Source organism: Balaenoptera musculus, chromosome 1 (assembly GCF_009873245.2).
Source record: "Balaenoptera musculus isolate JJ_BM4_2016_0621 chromosome 1, mBalMus1.pri.v3, whole genome shotgun sequence".
NCBI lineage: Eukaryota > Metazoa > Chordata > Mammalia > Artiodactyla > Balaenopteridae > Balaenoptera > Balaenoptera musculus.
The window spans coordinates 21,780,587-21,801,451 of record NC_045785.1 but is presented as its reverse complement, the minus strand read 5'-3'; the positions used below and the strand labels follow the sequence as shown (position 1 = coordinate 21,801,451).

The window sequence follows — 20,865 nt, the reverse complement described above, 5'->3', positions numbered from 1 at the left end:
TGGGACCTAATGAAACTTAAAAGCTTTTGCAAAGCAAAGGAAACTACAAACAAGACGAAAAGACAACCCTCAGAATGGGAGAAAATATTTGCAAACGAATCAACGGACAAAAGATTAATCTCCAAAATATATAAACAGCTCATGCAACTCAATATTAAAAAAACAACCCAATCCAAAAATGGGCAGAAGACCTAAATAGACATTTCTCCAAAGAAGACATACAGATGGCCAAGAAGCACATGAAAAGCTGCTCAACATCACTAATTATTAGAGAAATGCAAATCAAAACTACAATGAGGTATCACCTCACACCAGTTAGAATGGGCATCATCAGAAAATCTACAAACAACAAATGCTGGAGAGGGTGTGGAGAAAAAGGAACCCTCTTGCACTGTTGGTGGGAATGTAAATTGATACAGCCACTATGGAGAACAGTATGGAGGTTCCTTAAAAAAATTAAAAATAGAATTACCATATGACCCATCAATCCCACTACTGGGCATATACCCAGAGAAAACCATAATTCAAAAAGACACATGCACCCCAGTGTTCATTGCAGCACTATTTACAATAGCCAGGTCATGGAAGCAACCTAAATGCCCATAGACAGACGAATGGGTAAAGAAGATGTGGTACATATATACTATGGAATATTACTCAGCCATAAAAAGGAAAGAAATTGGGTCATGTGTAGAGATGTGGATGGATCTAGAGACTGTCATACAGAGTCAAGTAAGTCAGAAAGAGAAAAACAAGTATCGTATATTAACGTGTATACGTGGAACCTAGAAAAATGGTACAGATGAACCGGTTTGCAGGGCAGAAACTGAGACACAGATGTAGAGAACAAACGTATGGACACCAAGGGGGGAAAGCCACAGGGGGGGGGGGGGGTGGGGGGGGTGGTGTGATGAATTGGGAGATTGGGATTGACATGTATACACTAATATGTATAAAATGGATAACTAATAAGAACCTGCTGTATAAAAAAATTAATTAAATTAAATTTTAAAAAACAACTTATAAGGAAAAAGAACATATATATATATATATATATATCTGAATCACTTTGCTGTACACCGGAAAATAACACAATTGTAAATCAACTATACTTCAATTTAAAAAAAAATTCCCCTCTATTATCCAATCCACTATATTTACAGTTTTCCCGCCTGACCCCAGTTGTCATGTGAGTTTGTGCCCCAGTTCTAGGATGTTCAAGAAGGTATACTAACTACACTGGTTGATAGAATCAGACTTCCTGGGCTTCAATACAGACTCCCACAACTTAGCTTCAGTTTTCTCATCTGTAAAGTGGGGACAACAGCAGTATTTACCTACCTCACAGGACTGAGTTAATTAATGTAAAATATTTAAGACAGTGCCTGAGGGACTGCCCTGGTGGCACAGTGGTTAAGAATCTGTCTACCAATGCAGGGGACACAGGTTCGATCCTTGGTCCAGGAAGATCCCACATGTCGTGGAGCTACTGAGCCCGCGCGCCTAGAGCCGGTGCTCCGCAGCAAGAGAAGCCACCGCAACGAGAAGCCCGAGCACCACAACGAAGAGTAGCCCCCACTCGCCGCAACTAGAGAAAGCCCGCGCAGCAGCAACAAAGACCCAACGCAGCCAAAACAAAAAACAGTGCTTGCAGTTTTAGCAAAAGGAAATACAATGGCCCCAAAGCCCGGGACCATGTCTACCTTATTTACCATTGAATCCTAGTGGCCAGCACTGAGCTGGGAACAAAAGAGACATCAATAAATATTTTTTTAATAAATTAATTGGAGGAGGGAGGAGGAGTCCTAACAATATAATAGTATTTAGAGCAAAGAACTGACAGACGTGTTCCACTCTCTATAGTAGGGACACAACTGTGTTATATGAAGAATACTTGAAGCAACCGAGGATGCGAAACTGGATTAGAGCGGGGTGAGGAACAGGTTGGGTGGATGTCATTCTCAGATCTTCTGCCATCCTGGAAAAGACGGTGTAGGTTTCTCATAGCCTCACTGGGGAAAATCAGGACGAGGAGGTGGCAATAAAAGAACTGAACTTGGCTTTTTAAGGAAAAGAACATGCAACTCCACGAGGTGCCGTGAAGCCACTACGGTGACTTCCCCGGGTGCGCAAAAGCTGCGTGATCGCCAGGCCCAGATGCGGAAGCAGGAATTCTACTACAACCCTTTAGATTAACGCGTCGCTTGGTAAGAGTTTGGCGGGAACAGGAGGAGGCCGTACAAAGGAAGTGATGTAAGGTGTCACGGGGGTGGGATTACACGGCCTGAGATGCGTTAGTTATTTTTTTGAGACACCGTCCTATCACAGCGTCCCTCAGCCTCACTTCCGCTTGCGCAGTCTATTTTGCCCTTAGTAACGATGGCCGCAGAGGCTTCCGACCCTCCCGGGAGCAGAGTGCGCATTTTCAGGAGCGCGGCTGGAGAAGACGGGAAAAGGCGTAAGATTCGTGAGCACTGATTGGCTGAAGCGAGAAGAGTTCTGGCTGCTGACTGGCTCCGTCTTTCGCGGGAAGGAGTTTGTGGCTCCTGCGAAAAGTAGATATAGCGGAGCGGCCGCCGCAGCGTCCGGAGGCGGTTAGGGGAACCCACCAGGCCGGAACCTTCTGGAACTCTTTCCTGAGGGAATCGTGACGAAGATGTGGACCAGTAATGATGAGTGGGGCGGATTATGAGACTCGCAAGAAGGATTTAGCAAGGGGCTGGGTGGGAGAGGCCTGTGGCGGCGGGGGTGGGGGAGGGGTGGGGGCCGGCCGCGGGGGCGTGCGGGGTCGGGGGAAGGTTAGGGAGACGCTGGAAGTGGCTAGGGTGAAGTCTGGTGGGTCCTGTGGATTTTTCAGAGGCTTGGAGGGCGGAACAGGTATTAATACCGCTGTTGTTTAAAACCAGGTGGATTTGAAAGCTATAGCAGTTCCTCTTTTGGGGGAGCCGGAAGCTACACACAGTCCCCTGGGGGCTTTGGATCACCGACACCTTCCCAGGCCGAAAAGAAATCTGTAGGTTGAAAGCGTACTTCGTTTTATCTTATACTGTCCGGAAGCTACTGACTCATCTGTGAGAGAAAATTTATGCGATGAAGGAAGGGTGTTAAACTTGAGCTGATACGATAATTGTCAGTTATTATCTTACCGAATCTTATAATTGAGTGCTGTAATTTTGAAAAATGAAATTCCCCTAATTTTGCATCCATTGTTTCCTTGGCTTTATTTTGAAATTTACCAATAGAACTAATGAATCAACCTTGTGGGAAAAGTGAACTTGTTTCTAGAGCCTAGTTTACATTCTTCATGTATTGGAAGTCGTTTTTAAATGAAATGTAGTGAGGTGCTCTAATGCGGTGGAAAGAACATGGTCTTTGAAGTCTAGTGGGTCTATGATCCACCATTGCTCTGACACTCCTTGCAGGGTATCATTAGACAAATGATACCTTCTTGGAAATCTGTTTGGCACCTACTAAATGGGATTAATAACAGATACCTTACAAGGTTGTTGTGAGACTTAATATTATGATATATATAATTACACCTGCCCCAGAGTTGCTTTCAGTAAATGGTCGCAGAGAGTATTATTAAAAAGAACCTGAGCATTGGAGCCAGAATACATGGTGTCCAGAATCAACTTTGCCTCTTAACTGGTGGTGTGAGTTTAGCGAAGCAGCTTGCACCGTTGGTTTTGGTGGCCCTTGATTTTTCTCATCTGATAATAGTACTAGTACTACTCATGTCCCAGGGTGGTTCTGAGAATTGATAAATGAGGTAATGTATAGGAAAGTGATCTGTAAAAAGCTGTCCAAATGCTTGCTATTCACTCTTTCAGAAATGAGTTTCAATTTAATAGCTGCTGTTGATTTCATCCTTTAAAAAATACAGGATTTGGTGTTAAGACTCAGTATTAGTAGGTTCTGTGTTTTATATCCAGGTTGATAAGCTTTTACCTAAACTGTTAATCCACAAGGATGTGTCAGTGGGAAAAAATCCATTGATAATTCCCATACATTTGGGCATTGCTTTATATTTTCCATATGATTATTTTATATAATCCTGTGAGTTATTTATTATTTACTGCATTGCACAACAGAGACTCAGGGAGATTAAGGGACACCTGAGCTTGCATAGCTAGTTAGACAGTCCACACATGATGCTGCACAAATCCAAAATCTGATGAGCAGCTTCTGTCTATTGTAATTTTCTTTTTCCCAGGAAGACCAGAGGGGACTCCAGGTCCTCTAACTTTGTCTTCCTTGAGGCTGTAAAGGAAAAAACAAAAGATAGATCATTGGTTCTCATCTTTTCTCCTTTATCTTAACTATTTTTCTTCATTCTGGTTGTTAGAATTCTTAATCTCAGTATCCCTACCTGGGGCTGTGTATTAAGATTGCTTTTCGGAGAACAATGATGGTTATAAACTGGAGTTTCAAACCCAGGTCTTTTTATATTTAAATCTAGTGCCTTTTCCACAGTAAATTAGATAAACACTCTATCTAAAATGTTTCCTGTCGACTATAAACCTGTTATATTTGATTGAATCATGTGAACTTTCTAATACTGACCGTATTTTGCCTTTAAAAATGGTGGTTTTTTTATAGTACTGTCAGAGTAGCCAGTGGTTCATAGTCAGCTAGAAAAGAATTTTTTCGAAATTAAACATATCAGTACTTGTGCTTACACCCTCTCTGTGAATCTGTTTGGAACAAACTGGAAACTCTTTGTGATCAGTTCCTGGCACATAATAGGTGCTCATTAAAAAACAAGAACTCGCTGTGATTTGAGATGAATTTGAAGGTATTTACTAACACCTCAATAATTACCCATCTGTAACTTTTTTCCCTGAGGAGTAATAATATTTATTGAATACCTACTACATGTGGAGCTTGGGATTAGCATTTTCATATACATTATATATTTCATTTACAACTCAAAAGGTAGATATCCTTATTTTATAGAATAGGTGGTGGTGTGTCCAGGGCTGTGGAGCTGGGATTTGAACACAGGTCTATAGGACTTTCTGGCTCCAAAGCCAATATTCTTGCTGCTGTTACCACAGTAGCTCTTAGTTTTCTTATGCTGAAGATACAGCGAAAATCTCAGGTGTGATAGGTGAAAACGATATAGTAGATTATGAGAGCTAAATCCTGGGACCTCAGCAAATTTTAAATATATAAATACTAATATAGCATATAACTTCACTTATAAAATACTATGAAGTAAAATTGAAAAACACAGTTGATTCGTTTACATCCTTGTTAAAAGCTATTGCAGATATAAAGAGTGAGGAACAATAGCTGACCTAATAATTCCTAATGTTTATTGAGTGCTTACAGTGTGCCGGTTATTCTAGGTACTTCACCATATATTTAATTTTCATAATGATTTTTAATGATTTTATTATTCCTAGTTTTATAGGTGAGGAAACTGAGGTACAGATGAATAGAGAAATGTGACCAAGAGCACACTGCTCCTGAGTGGTAGAGCCATCATCTTTACCCTCAAGCTTGGCTGCTGCCTGTTGCGACATGTGTGCTGGTAGTTGGCTGGGCTTACTTTCTACCATCCTGGCAATACTCACCATTCAAAATTATGCTTCAGCAAAGTGAAATGTTGCTAGTATCATGGACCTTCAGGGATAAGCTTCAACTGCTAAATCCATGAAGACCAAGAGTCTACTATGTTCAGTCTTACATGTGGAACAGTTACCGGGTTACATCCTGTTGATCTCCAACAGGAAGAACCGTAATCTTTAATCCACCATGCTTTTTCCATCTTGTACATGGTCCCTGTAAGAGTCTATGAGAGTGCATGTTTGCCCTCAGCCTATAATGCATATTCCTTACCCACTATTTTTTCACTGTCAAAATTCTTGTGCTTCAGGGTCCAGCCTAAATGCTCCCTCTTCTTGAAAGTGCCAAAAATATTTCCGAGATCCTACATAGAGCATCTCATTCTATAGTGTATCAAGATCAGGCTCGTTATTTACATTTTTACCTCCCCTAAGTTAGGAGTATGTTGAAGGCAAATCCTATTCCATTTTACTCATCTTTATGTCCCCCAAACAACCTCTGCCCAGCGGTAGGCAAAAATAAGAATTTATGCTGGTGTTAGGCTGCTTCTGGATGTGATTTGGGTGTCCTCTTCTGCCCATCACCTCCTGTCCCTTTCCTTTAAGATGTCCAGTGTGGCCAAGCCCTTATCCCATTTTCCCCATACTCACATTTGATTGTCAGAACATCTATCCTAAAGGTATACCTCTAACTTTCTGTTATATTTTATCATGAGAGTTAGAACAACTCCAATGTTCTGTCTCTGCTGGCCATCTCTCAAACCCCTTCTGAGTACCATCTCATCTGTGATAAAAAACCAGCTCCTAAAGGTGGGGTTTCCTTTTAAAAGTCTGTTCCAGAAGCAGGTCATCTTCCTTATGCTGTTTGCACTCTGGCCTACTCATTTTGGTGATCCCTAGTACCGCACAAACTTATCCATTCATCAGGAGCTTTGGAGTCAGACAAGCCTGGGTTTGAAATCTAAAGTGTGGCATTTGTTAGCTATATAACCTCGGTGTTCATCTCTGTGAAGTAGGGATAATGAGGTGCATTTTGAAGATTCAATGTTATAATATATGTAAAGTGCTTGGCACATAGCAGGTGCTAAATGAACAGTAGTTATTATTTTCTTAATTGAATGTATGCATACTTTTTTTTCAGAGAGCCCGAGCTCAGCATATTGTACCCTGTACCATATCTCAGCTGCTTTCTGCTACTCTGGTTGATGAAGTGTTCAAAATTGGAAATGTTGAGATTTCACAGGTAAGTAAAAATAATTTGTGGAAGAGTCACTTAATCATAGGAATGAAGAATGAGATAAAACTAACATCATTTAAAAATACATAGGGGAGGGGCTTCCCTGGTGGCGCAGTGGTTGAGAATCTGCCTGCCAATGCAGGGGACACGGGTTCGAGCCCTGGTCTGGGAAGATCCCACATGCCACGGAGCAACTAAGCCCGTGAGCCGCAACTACTGAGCCTGCGCGTCTGGACCCTGTGCTCCGCAACAAGGGAGGCCGCGATAATGAGAGGCCCGCGCACCGCAATGAAGAGTGGCCCCCACTTGCCACAACTAGAGAAAGCCCTCGCACAGAAACGAAGACCCAACACAGCCATAAAAAAAAAAAAAAAAAAAAAAATACATAGGGGACTTCCCTGGTGGCGCAGTGGTTAAGAATCCACCTCAATGCAGGGGACACGGGTTCGAGCCCTGGTCTGAGAAGATCCCACATGCTGTGGAGCAGCTAAGCCTGTGCGCCACAACTACTGAGCCTGCGCTCTAGAGCCCGCGAGCCACAACTACTGAAGCCCGTGCGCCTAGAGCCCATGCTCCGCAACGAGAGAAGCCACTGCAATGAGAAGCCCGCGCACTGCAACAAAGAGTAGCCCCCGCTCACTGCAACTAGAGAGAGCCTGCGCACAGCAACGAAGACCCGATGCAGCCTAAAATAAATAAATAAATAAATAAATAAATTTATGAAAAAAAATACATAGGGACTTCCCTGGTGGTCCAGTGGTTAAGATTCCACGCTCCCAATGCAGGGGGCCCAGGTTCAATCCCTGGTCAGGGAACTAGATCCTGCATGCCGCAACTAAGAACATACATGCCACAACTAAAGATCCTGCATGCTGCAACAAAGATCCCACGTGCCACAACTAAGACCCAGTGCAGCCAAATAAATAAATAAATAAATATTTTTTAAAAAATACATAAGTGTTGCTTTGGTTTCCAAGAAAACCAAATTTTTTTTTCTTCTGGTCTAGGTCACTATTGTGGGGATAATCAGAAATGCAGAGAAGGCTGCAACCAACATTGTTTACAAAATAGATGACATGACGGCTGCACCCATGGATGTTCGCCAGTGGGTTGACACAGATGTAAGTAGTTGTTTTTGAATCAGGGTGGGGTTACTTCGGGACTTTGGAGATGTTGAACTTTTTTAGTCTTACTTTTTAAAGGCGGATCTTATTATAAAAATAAAACATAAGCAAGACATCGAAGGCAGAAACCCTAACATGAAAGGCCAATACATTTGATGTCATAAAAAATTTAAAATCTTTTAAACTTCCCAAAATACTATAAACAAAGGGCAGGTGACAGGACACACTAGAACGTAAACTCTGTGAGAACAAGGATTTTTATGTTGGCACTGTATCCCTAGCACCTAGAACAGTGCCAGTTACATAGTGGGCCCTGAGTAAATATTTAAATTAGTGGGAAAATTTTTTGCAAAATATTACAAACATTTTAAATTTTCGATTATTGAAAGTTCTTACAAAGCAAAAAGGAAAAAGCAACCACACCTTAGGAAAATGGGCAAAGAAATGCACAAGTAATTCATAATAGATGAAATACAAATTGCAACACCAATAAGAAAAGCAAGTTTACTAAACATTAAGATACCATTTTAACTTATTAAATTGGCAAAGGAGAAAAGAGAATGACAATGTCCACTTCTATTGAGAGCAGTAGGCGCTTAATTTATGGAGTGATTTGTCACTGTTTGGGGAAGTGGATACCATCCTACCTTGATGTTATGAGTATCACCTTTCTCAAAAATCAGCCAATGATCAAAATCATCACAGAAATGTTGACCTAGCACTCCACTGCCAGAAATTTACATTAAGGAATAATTAAAGATACACGCAAAGATTCAGTTGTAAGATTGTTGATCATCACATTATTTATAATAATGGAAAACTAAAAGGAATCTCAATGTTAGCAATAGGATATTATTAATTAAATCATGGTTAATTTTTTTAAATACTGCAAATGATGTAGAAATGTATGTATTGTCACAAAGGAGTGTTTACCATAAATTGTTGAGAGGAAAAGAGCATGTTAAAGGTAGTATGCATGGTGTGGCCCCATTTTTGCAGAGCAACATGTATATGAGTGTGTGTATAAACATGGAGAAAATAGACTTAAAGAAAATATATTCTTTTTACCCTTTTTATTTTTTTTAATTATTTTATTTATTTTTTAAGATTTATTTATTTATTTATTTGGCTGTGTTGGGTCTTTGTTGCTGTGCGCGGGCTTTATCTAGTTGCGGCGAGCGGGGGCTACTCTTTGTTGTGACGCGCAGGTTTCTCATGTCGTGGCTTCTCTTGTTGCAGAGCACGGGCTCTAGGCACGCGGGATTCAGTAGCTGTGGCATGTGGGCTCAGTAGTTGTGGCTCATGGGCTCTAGAGCACAGGCTCAGTAGTTGTAGTGCACGGGCTTAGTTGCTCCGCAGCATGTGGGATCTTCCTGGGCCAGGGATCGAACCTGTGTCACCTGCATTGGCAGGCAGATTCTTAACCACTATGCCACCAGGGAAGCCCCCTTTTTATTTTTTAATTGGGCAGAAGGCCTCTTGGTTTTTTATGTTGTTTTTAAAATACATTCCTTATAGAACATTTGGATAATGCATACTTTGTATGCTATTTTCACTTCAAAAACCACAAGTCGTTTGTGAAGAATTAACTTGATAGTTATGCATTCTTTATTTTTTGCACCTCAGAAAAATACAGGAGAATTCATTCAACAGTTATTATTGGAGTACTGATTCTGAACCAGACTGCTTGGTTCCAGGTAGACAAAGAATGCAAAAGACACAGTCCCTGCCATCGAGGGGGAAGGTCGTTACTAGAGATGCCTAATACTGCATGCTCATGCAAAATGTATGGTGCTCACTTATAAACATTTAAAGATCCCCTGAAACCCCACATCCCAAAGATGACTACTGTTACAACGCATTTTGGGAAATACCCTTTCAGACGTTTCTCTCTGCATATCTGTACATTTATGAGATGTATGCTTACAGTTTTACCTAAAAGATAATATGATATGCAACTGCTCTGTAATCTGCTCTTTTCGCTCTAAACTACGTAGTGGAACTGATTTCTTAATGTCAATAAATACAGATTTACATCATCAATTTTGGTGACTGCCTATTCCATCATAAGGATATATCACCCCTTACTTATAGACCCAGTCAGGAAACATTTAGCTTATTTCCATCGTTTGTTATTATAGACAATGCAGCGGTGAGTATCTTTGTGTACATCTCTGCATGATTGAGATAATCTCCTTAAGATTAATTTAAACTAGGTTTTCTGGAGGAAATACACATATTACATGTTCCTACTTTCTTTTTTGGTTAATCTTACATTTACGTTTTTACATTTTTTATTCCCTTCCGTAAAGGTACCAATTTACTTAGTGCATGAGAGTTCTCCGTTAGTTCTCCACACCCTAACAGTGGGTTTTATGAGTCTTAAATTTTTGTATCATAGTTTAAAAATAGTCTTGTCATTGAGAATTTTCTCACTTTTTATGTGTAATTCTTTGGTTTTAGTGAGATTGGATTTTTTTTTTTAACTTTATTCAATATTAATTTGTGGGGGGATTTATAGTTGTCTAAGTCCTTTGATTCCCCAGGAGTGTTTGGTTATTTATTTTTGTTTGCAAGAGCCTGAAAAATAGTAACCTCTTATCATAATTATATGATTTCTCTAGTTTGTCTTTTGACTTTGAAAAGCTTTTCCTCGTTTCAGATTATTTTTCAATTCATGTTTCCTTCTATAATTTCTGTGGTTTCTTTTTATATCTCTATATATGATTAAGTCTTTTTATAATTAAATGATGTATTTTGGTAAAAGGAGAGAAGTATAGATCCAGCTTTACTTTTTGCAAGTGTTTGTTTGTTTTTAATTTTTATTGCAGTATAGTTGATTTACAATGTTGTGTTAGTTCCAAGTTGTTTTAAAATGTTCTTTGAGAGAATACAAAGTTTTATCTGTGGTATAGATACAGCTATGTAAAATAATAGGTAGAGTGAAATGCAAATAGTTGATAATCTCCAGATAATGGGAATTGGGGTGTTTTTTATTTTTAAACACATAGATTCTATATTCTAGTTTTTTTTTTGTTTTTTTTTTTTTATAAAAGCATTTTTGTAATGGGCTTTGTTCAGTGTTTTAGCCATGAACATTTATCTTTTATACATAAATTCATATTAGAATCGCATTAAAATAGTACATAGTAATTTTTTTTTTATAAATTCATTTATTGATTGATTGAGTTTTGGGTGTGTTAGGTCTTCGTTTCTGTGCGACGGCTTTCTCTAGTTGCGGCAAGCGGGGGCCACTCTTCATCGCAGTGCGCGGGCCTCTCACTGTTGTGGCCTCTCTTGTTGAGGAGCACAGGCTCCAGACACGCAGGCTCAGTAGTTGTGGCTCACGGGCCCAGTTGCTCCGTGGCATGTGGGATCTTCCTGGACCAGGGCTCGAACCCGTGTCCCCTGCATTGGCAGGCAGATTCTCAACCACTGCGCCACCAGGGAAGCCCTATATTCTAGTTTTTTTATAGTCATGTATTTTATAATCAAAAAGAACTTTGAGTCAGCTTATGTATTTTTCTTATAAATAATAGGTACATAGTCTAGAAAACCCAAAAAGAAATATTAAAATCATTTATAATTATCCAAGTTAACTTTTGTTAACGTTTTGATGTATATGTTTCCCCATGTGGGAAATAAGCTTTTTTCCATGAGTCACAGCAGGTCTTTCCAGACAATGAATAGTATTCTGCATTATCATTTGCAACAGTATAAACTAACCCATTATACGAATGTGCACCTTTTGTTGGATATGTAGGTTGTTTAAAATGTTTTAGTATTCAAAACTATGCTGTGATGAATACTCTTAAAGCGAAATCTTTTTTTTTTTGAATTTTTGAATTTTATTTTATTTTTTTATACAGCAGGTTCTTATTAGTTATCCATTTTATACACATCAGTGTATACATGTCAATCCCAATCGCCCAATTCATCACACCACCACCCCCACCCCCCGCCACCCTCCCCCCTTGGTGTCCATATGTTTGTTGTCTATATCTGTGTCTCAATTTCTGCCCTGCAAACCGGTTCATCTGTACCATTTTTCTAGGTTCCACATATACGCGTTAATATCTACATCTCTACACATGACCCAATTTCGTTCCTTTTTATGGCTGAGTAATATTCCATTGTATATATGTACCACATCTTCTTTATCCATTCGTCTGTCTGTGGGCATTTAGGTTGCTTGCATGACCTGGCTATTGTAAATAGTGCTGCAGTGAACATTGGGGTGCATGTGTCTTTGAATTATGGTCTTCTCAGGGTATATGCCCAGTAGTGGGATTGCTGGGTCATATGGTAATTCTATTTTTAGTTTTTTAAGGAACTTCCATACTGTTCTCCATAGTGGCTGTATCACTTTACATTCCAACCAATAGTGCAAGAGGGTTCCCTTTTCTCCACACCCTCTCCAGCATTTGTTGTTTGTAGATTTTCTTATGATGCCCATTCTAACTGGTGTGAAGTGATGCCTCATTGTAGTTTTGATTTGCAGTTCTCTAATAATTAGTGATGTTGAGCAGCTTTTCATGTGCTTCTTGGCCATCTGTATGTCATCTTTGGAGAAATGTCTATTTAGGTCTTCTGCCCATTTTTTGATTGGGTTGTTTGTTCTTTTAATATCAAGCTGCATGAGCTGTTTATATATTTTGGAGATTAATCCTTTGTCCGTTGATTCATTTGCAAATATTTTCTCCCATTCTGAGGGTTGTCTTTTCGTCTTGTTTGTAGTTTCCTTTGCTTTGCAAAAGCTTTTAAGTTTCATTAGGTCCCATTTGTTTATTTTTGTTTTTATTTCCATTACTCTAGGAGGTGGATCAAAAAAGATCTTGCTGTGTTTTATGTCAAAGAGAGTTCTTGCTATGTTTTCCTCTAAGAGTTTTATAGTGTCTGGCTTTACATTTAGGTCTTTAATCCATTTTGAGTTTATTTTTGTGTATGGTGTTAGGGAGTGTTCTAATTTCATTCTTTTACATGGAGCTGTGCAGTTTTCCCAGCACCACTTATTGAAGTGACTGTCTTTCCTCCATTGTATATCCTTGTCTCCTTTGTCATAGATTAGTTGACCATATTAAAGCTAAATCTTAATACATGTTCTTTATTTTCTTAAATTTCTAAAAGTAAAGTTGCTATGCCAATAAGTATGTCCACCAGAAAGTTGTGTGCCTAAGAGCACTGAATGAGAGTGCCATAATTGTTTGCTTGTTGTTTGATGTGCATAACATAGAACTTGGATATTTTTATTCTAATTCCTGGTTTTATTTTTAAAAAATTAAATTCTAAAAGGCAGGGCAAACTAGGTAGTGCTACATTAGGATCCTTTAGCTCTTACTTTGTAACTTTCTCTTTCTGTACATAATTTAGAAATTTTGAAGAGGCTTTCACCAGCATCACTAAAACCTAAGTGGTGTGTTTGTATTTTTTCTGTTTAGGATGCCAGCAGTGAAAACACTGTGGTTCCTCCAGAAACATATGTGAAAGTGGCTGGTCATCTGAGATCTTTTCAGGTAAAGTCAGGAAAAAAACAACAGTTAAAATGTATCTGCATGAAGCAGTTTCTGGGGTCATGCCTAAGTTTAGGATACTTAAGACTTAGTAAGTCTATATTTAATGGGAGTTATATTGAAGTTATTTCATTATTTTCTTCTTCAAAAGGAATAATGGGTTTCCTCAATATAAAACAAACAGAAAGGTAGAGAAAGAACAAGATCTCAGCCTACAGTTGCCACCTGTGCCATTCATTGGGTGTAGAAGGCGGACACTGGATTTGGAGACTAGACTCTGGTTGTATAACCTTGGGAAAGTCATTGAACATCTCTGTGCTAGTTTTGTTCTTTTGACTGTATTTCATTGACTGTATTTGGATTAACTCTGAGTTAAAAATTTTTAGTATATAACACATTTTCCTCATTTAGTAAAATACTATAACCAAGAAAAGAACCACAATGTTTTGACCTGAAATTGACTTGAATGTGCTCATTCTTTGTTCACATTTCTCTCTTTATTTTAATAGAACAAGAAAAGTCTGGTAGCCTTTAAGATCATGCCCCTGGAGGATATGAATGAGTTCACCACACATATTCTGGAAGTAGTCAATGCACACATGATGCTGAGCAAGTCCAACAGCCAGGTGAGCAGCTTCATTCTCGTCGTTTTTTCTCTTCCCTGAAAAAACATAAACCGCTTCTGTGCTCTGGCTTTGATTTCCTTGACATTTTGAAGATTGAGCCACAAGAAAGGCATCATTCAGTCCTCAAAAAAAATTTTCTCCATGAGCTTTGCTGTGTTACTTTATTCCTGATGAAACACTTTCCTCTCAAAATTACAAGTTCCTCTAACCCCAGTGGCTTGGATGGCTGAAGCCAAGACAAGCTTCAAGTGTAGACACATAATTATCGGCTGAGCTCTTAGCTTCAGGATTTTCAGTCCATATTCAGAGAAAAACCCCAACTAAGATAGCATTTTGCTGCTTTCCTTCCAACCTATTGGCTAAACAGGATAATTTATGCACCATTATTTTGTCCCTGCAATTATATTTCTTGCTTCATATCGAAATTTCTCAACATTTTCTGTGGTACAAATTCAATTTGGCGAGTCTATCTAGGACCACATAATGGGTTTGCTGATCTGAGTATTAGAGTGCCCTTAGATGATTCCGGTGGCAAGGTGGAGGACTGGTTACAGTAGGAGGGACTGGAGCTGTTGCATCTTGTTCTGTGCCAAGCACTTTGCTAAGCACTGGGGATACAAAGATAAATTCATTCAATTTATTGAGCCTAGTATATGCCAGTCATTATTCTAGGCCCTGGGAATATAGCAGTGAACAAGATGGGTAACGAGTCTGCCCTCAAATTTATATTCTTGAGAGAAATGGACCATCAACAAGAAAACAAATATAATTTTAGGTAGTTATAGGTACTCTGAAATTAAGCAGAGTAGGAGAAGACAGTGATGGAGGAAATAAGAATGGTATAATTTTAAATGAGAGAAGAACATTCCAAGCAGCGGTAATAAAAAGTCAGAAGCCATGAGACTGGAACAAGCTTGGCATACTTGAGACCAACAAGAAGGCCAGACTGTCTGGAGTGAAGCAAATGACAGGGGAGGTGGTGCAGGGATGTAGGCAAGGGAGCGAGACCCCGATCGTGTAGGGCTTTGTAGGCCATAGTATGGATTACTTTTTTCTAATTGACACTAAACCTTTAGAAGGTTTTGACTAGGGAAGTGATGTGGTCTGATTTACCTTTTCAAAAACTCACTTCAGCTGCTGTGTGGAGAGTAGACTATGAGGCACCAGCAATAGCAACAGAAGTAATTCTGGGGAATGGTAGCAGCAGCTGGGTAAGAAGTGGTTGGATTCTAATACATTTCGAAGGTAGAGCTGACAGGACTTTTTGGTTTAGATACAGGATATAAAGAAAAGAGAGGGTTCAAAAATAACTCCTAGGTTTGGGGCTTGAGTAACTAGATGAAGCTAGCAGGTTTGAAGGGTAAAATCCAGAGTTCTGTTCTGGACTTAGCAAATGCGACGTGTCGGACACCCAAATGGAGACCAGAATGGATGGTTGACTGTATAAGGCTGGGACTCAAAGGAGAGGTCAGGGGTAGAGAGAGAGCGTTTGGGAGTCATTGTGTGGATGGTATTTAAAGCCTCGGATGAGACGAGATATCTGGTGAGTTAAGAGGTAAGAGACCTAAGCTCTGAGACACTAACCTTTAGGAGTCTGGAGGCACAGCAGGAGCCAGAGAAAGTCAAAGAAGTTGCCAGTTGGGCAGGAGGAAAATCAGGAAATGTGATTCTGTAGAATATTCTGAAAAGAGTACTTTAAGGAGGGAGTGGAGTTCAACTGTAGAATGCTGCCTAGAAGTCAAGTAAGGTGATGAGAGAGGTCTGTCGGATTTGGAAACGTGGATCTTCAGAAGAGAGGCTTCAGCAGCGGATAGGGGAAATGTGGGTTAAAAAGAATGGGACTGGGTAGAAAGTTTAGGGTGTTTATTTTATGACTATACTTCATAACCTATACATATGTATCAAATGTTCTATGATAAAAATGGTTTTCAAGTGAGGATGGGTGGAAGCTGTGAGTATAGACAGTTATATTGAGGAGTAAATAAAATAATCCTTTCCCTCAAAGAGTTTGCCTTAAGCGTTGAGGGTTCAGATCACTTAAGCAGTGAAAGCAGTGAGGAGTGGCAACTGCAGGGTGCTGTGGAACCACAGAGGAGAGTTTCCTGTCCTGACCTGGACATCAAGAAGGGCCTCCCGGAGGAGGTGATGCCTAAACCAAGTCTTAAAATACACATACGGGAGCAGGGGCGCACCTGAAGCAGAACATGAGGTCATTTCAGCAGAGGTATCCAGGGAAGAAATAGCGTTCAGTTCAGTATTACTGGATCATAAAATAGGACTTCTGTTTCACCAGCAAGCAATGTGAAGGCATCTAGCTTGAAAACAAGAGACCATGACTGAATTTTGTGTCTTTTTTTTAATGACCTCGAAGCATCGGCATTTAATGAACTTTTTTTTTTTTTTTGTCTGCGTTGGGTCTTCCTTGCTGTGCGCGGGCTTTCTCTAGTTGTGGCGAGCAGGGGCTACTCTTCGTTGCGGTGCGTGGGCTTCTCACTGTGGTGGCTTCTCTTGTTGCGGAGCACAGGCTCTAGGCGCGCGGGCTTCAGTAGTTGTGGCACAGGTGCACTAGAGCGCAGGCTCAGTAGCTGTGGCCCGCGGGCTTAGTTGCTCCACGGCATGTGGGATCGTCCTGGACCAGGGCTCAAACCCGTGTCCCCTGCACTGGCAGGTGGATTCTTAACCACTGCGCCACCAGGGAAGTCCTAATGAACGTTTGTTGAATGAATGAGTCTCTTGACTGCGTGGGATTTCACTGATGAGCTTCCACAATGCTCTTTTACCTGTAATGAGTACTTAACATATTTAATCTTTTGTCATCTTTATTCAGTTCAATAAATTAAACATTGACTGAGCACCTGCTGCCCACCAGGCACTGTGCAAAGCTGAAGGGGCTTATGGGGGAAAGTGACAGGCAAACAGTGTGATGGCTACTATGAGAGGGAATGGGCCAAATGCTGTGAGAGCCAAGAAGGAAGAACACAACTAACTTTGGCCTGGGGGATGTCAGGGAAGTCTTCACAAAGGCAGTGACAACTAAGTTGGGCTTTGAAGCATGAGAAGTGTTTCCCAGGCAGCTGAGGGGAGGGGCATTCCAGACACGGAATAACGTGTCAGAGGCATGTGTGTGACTGGCAAGAATTCCCTGTGTTGAAAGGGGGTGGTCAAGAATAAAATACAGACTTTGATGTCTAGTTGTGGTAGGTCTTGAATGTCCAGGAGTTTTATATTATTTTCACAAGCAGGGGGAGCCAGCTGAAAGCTTTTAGGTGGAGGAGAGACATGATCAGAAGTTATTACTTGGAGCAGTGAGGAGGGTTGGTTGGAGTAGGAGAGACTTGCAGCTGAGACACCAGTCAGGAGACCAGGGGTGATGAGGACCAATTCGAACCGCTGAACGTTGTATTAATGGGCTGTGGTGACAGACTGGGGGAGGTGAGCAAGTGGAGACTCAAAGATGGCCGAGGTCTACAGCACTGGGCTTGGACTTACTAATAGAAATGGAATATACCAGGGCAAGCAGGTTTGGGGAGGAAAGTAGTGAACTTTATTTTGAAGTGCGTGAGATAGCTAAGTGGAGGTCTTCAGTAGATGGTTGGGAACAAGGATTTGTGGCCTCGGAGGAGGTCTGGGATGAAATCCTGGGGGAACTATCAGCTTTTTGGAAGACAGGTAGACAAAGAGGCTGAGAAGGGATACTGAGAAGGTATAGTTTGAAACTTAATTGGAGAACCAGAAGAATATGGTGTCAGGAAGCCTAGGGAGGGGTACATTTCAAGAAGGGTGTGGTCAGCAGTGTCTGCTTCTGAGAGGTCAAGTGTTATGAGGACTGAAAGGGATTACTGGCTGTGTTGGTTGATAAGCATTGGTAAGTTTGGTGAGAACAGTTTCAGAGGTATATTTGGAGAGAATCCAAATAGTGCTGGGAAATGTAAACAGTGACTATAATCTATTATTTTTTAAAAGTTTGGTGGTAAAAAAGAAGAAAAGAGAGGGTGATGAGAACTATGTCTCCTTTTCTCTCCTTGTAATGCTTCATGCCTAGTTGACGCTCAGTAAATGCTTGCATGATTGAAGCACCAGAGATAGATACCACTATAGCAGATCTCAGTAATTTTCTTCTCAGTGCTATTTTTCCTCTGGTTCCTGTCACATCACAAAAGAAAAGGAGGATCCAGGAAGTACGTTTCTCTCTGTTTGATATGATACGCTTCAGAGAATGACTTTATCTTCCGATGAACTCATTAGATAATAGCTGTCCTTTCCAAGGGAAGCAATTGTTATTGGGAAAACTCTGCTTAGGGAATTCCCTGGCAGTCCAGTGGTTAGGACTCTAACCACGCTTTCACATGGCCTGGGTTCAATCCCTGGTCAGGGAACTAAGATCCCACAAGCCGTGTGGCGCAGCCAAAAAAAAAAAAAAAACTCTGCTTAAATTGTTTTTTGTAAACTACTTATTAAGCTATTTAAAAGAGCAAGGACTGTGTTTAAATTGGTGAATTTACTAATGTTGTAAACTTATTTCTTAATTCAGCCCTCAGCAGGGAGAGCACCTATCAGCAATCCAGGAATGGGTGAAGCTGGGAACTTTGGTGGGAATAGCTTCATGCCAACAAATGGCCTCACTGTGGCCCAGAACCAGGTAAACAGCTGAGTGGCTCCAGACATGCAAGACACAGACAGTTGTAAATTATGTTACTTCCTTAATGGTGCTAAGTACCCGACTCATTTCTTTCCTATAAAGGGATTCTGGCTTACACAGGGGAGCTGATTCAAAGTAGTTGCTAAAATCTTTCTGATTTGAATCTTCAGGTACTGAATTTGATTAAGGCTTGCCCAAGGCCTGAAGGATTGAACTTTCAGGATCTCAAGAATCAGCTCCAACACATGACCGTAGCCTCAATCAAGTGAGTATTTGGTTTCTGTGAACTAGGGCTCCAGAATTGTACCCATTTCCCCTCACCAGGATTTCCCGGTAATGAGAAGTAAGTTTAAAAAATTAAAAAAAAAAAAAACTGTTGACTAACAAAAGGGAAGTTGTTCAGTCATGGAAGAATAGAAAAAGGACTCACAAAGATGGTGCTGCCTGTCACTTCACTCATTCATTTTTCATTCAGCAAATACTAAGTCCCATTATGTGGAAGGGATGTAATTTTGAGCAAAAATTGACCAGATACCTCTTGTGGAATTTAGTCTGGAGGAATGAGATCCTGAGCTCCTGGTCCTCAGGTGTGCATTTGCACTGGCGTTACTGTCCCCACTGTGGAGAGTGTTCCTCAGGCTATCTGGACCTGAAGCCATTAGACAGTCCCTCCAACATCCTTGTCCTGATAACCTGTTAGAGAAGCAGCTTCCTGATTCCAATGAACTAATCAAACAAACTGAGTATTATGGTGTTTGTGATAGTTGTTACTATCAATCAGTTGATATTCTAGGTCTCGATAGAAAAGAATACTCAGGTCTGATTCCATTTCCTGTCCTATAAGATGAGGATAATAATTCCTATCTTAGAGTTTCTGTGATGGTGAGGTGCAGAATGTCTGTCACGATAGTAGGTGCTCTATAAATTGTTACTCTTATTAAATATGTTACTGACACTGACCCTGAGGGCCTTTAAGGATCTGAAGGTGTCATACCATTTCTAGAAAGACCTTTCCTTTCCTTCTTGCAACTTGATTTCCCGGAGGGGAATGAGAGGGTCAGTGGATGAGTGAGGAGCTATTTTTTTTTATATAGCTGTTTATACTAGGAGACATTATATGCAACTGGAACTATAGCTTTAGATCCTGGTTTCAGTTTGCTTAGACTGGTATTTAAGTGAGGTCCTGTTTTCTTTGCTTTACACAGCTTGGGAGAGGCATCCAAGGCAGCCCTAAAGCCTTTGTCTCCATGGATTACCTCAGTTTTGTAATTTTACTGGTGTTTCTCCCTGCAAGAGCCTTCTGTGAGCAAAATGGCCATGAATTCTTCTCAGCTAAGATAGAAAGTAGGGAAATGAGTGAAGTTTACATATTCAGCCATATCCAAAAGGCAGTTTCCTTTCTTCTGCATTTGGTTTTTTCTTTCTTTCTAGGCAAGCTGTGGATTTTCTAAGCAACGAGGGACACATCTATTCCACTGTGGATGATGATCATTTTAAATCCACAGACGCAGAATAACTGGATCTAATTGGGTACCCGAGATATTTTCCAGCTGGACTTTTTATGCAATCTCTTGTCTCCAGCTGTGCATATATTTGGCAGGTTGACTTCTAGGAAGCAGGTTTCATCTATAAAAGGTTTCAATTGACTCCTTTTGAAACTTACTACTGTTCTGTGTTTTTGAAGCTCAGAGGGATATGGGCAACTGACAGGGATGTAAACCAGGGCGGAATTTCTTAAAGAAGTTACAAATTAGTTACAATATCAGGATAAATGGAATTGGAAGAGGGATGCTACCAAGAGGGTTGGGCGGTATTACTGAAATAATACACAGGAGTTTTTATTCCTAAATTGTTTCCTGTTAAGAGTAGGACGAGGGCCTGTCAGCAGAGAGCTAGCCACGAAACCCACTAACCTCTGCCTGTTTTTGTTCCCCACTTTGGTTATGTGTTGTTACTTTCAGAATTGCACTTTCTTTCACCTTGTCATAATTGCTGCCCAAAGTGTGTTTTTATAAGCATGGGGTTCTAGAATGGTGGTTTCATGGGGCAGAGAGTAAGATATGTATTTTGTACAAAATAAGTACATTCATATGTTTAATAAAATAGTTCTATTGCAGTAGCTTGTAAAAATGTTCTTATTTTTTTACACTGTAATA

At 40.4% G+C, this 20,865-nt stretch overlaps 1 protein-coding gene across 2 annotated transcripts; it reads left to right on the top strand.

The window, feature by feature from the left end:
* Window positions 1-2,387: 2,387 nt before the first annotated feature.
* Window positions 2,388-20,828, top strand: RPA2 (replication protein A2). 2 transcript variants are annotated; one of them, XM_036830757.1, is made up of 9 exons: window positions 2,388-2,666; window positions 2,907-3,013; window positions 6,715-6,816; window positions 7,818-7,931; window positions 13,373-13,447; window positions 13,954-14,070; window positions 18,602-18,709; window positions 18,880-18,974; window positions 20,141-20,828. In XM_036830757.1, exons 1-9 carry the CDS (start codon window positions 2,657-2,659, stop codon window positions 20,223-20,225), a joined length of 813 nt encoding a protein of 270 aa, XP_036686652.1. In that variant the 5' UTR covers window positions 2,388-2,656; the 3' UTR covers window positions 20,226-20,828. The 2 variants fall into 2 exon arrangements, with proteins under 2 accessions (XP_036686652.1, XP_036686642.1); XM_036830747.1 differs by having other exon boundaries at window positions 2,388-2,672; window positions 2,904-3,013; window positions 20,141-20,825.
* The last annotated feature ends 37 nt before the right edge of the window (window positions 20,829-20,865 follow it).

Excerpts from the sequence above, each read along its gene's own strand:
- RPA2 (XM_036830747.1), top strand. Across the intron at positions 3,014-6,714 it reads CCCAGGCCGAAAAGAAATCT|AGAGCCCGAGCTCAGCATAT; the intron begins GTAGGTTGAAAG and ends CTTTTTTTTCAG. Across the intron at positions 6,817-7,817 it reads GAAATGTTGAGATTTCACAG|GTCACTATTGTGGGGATAAT; the intron begins GTAAGTAAAAAT and ends CTTCTGGTCTAG.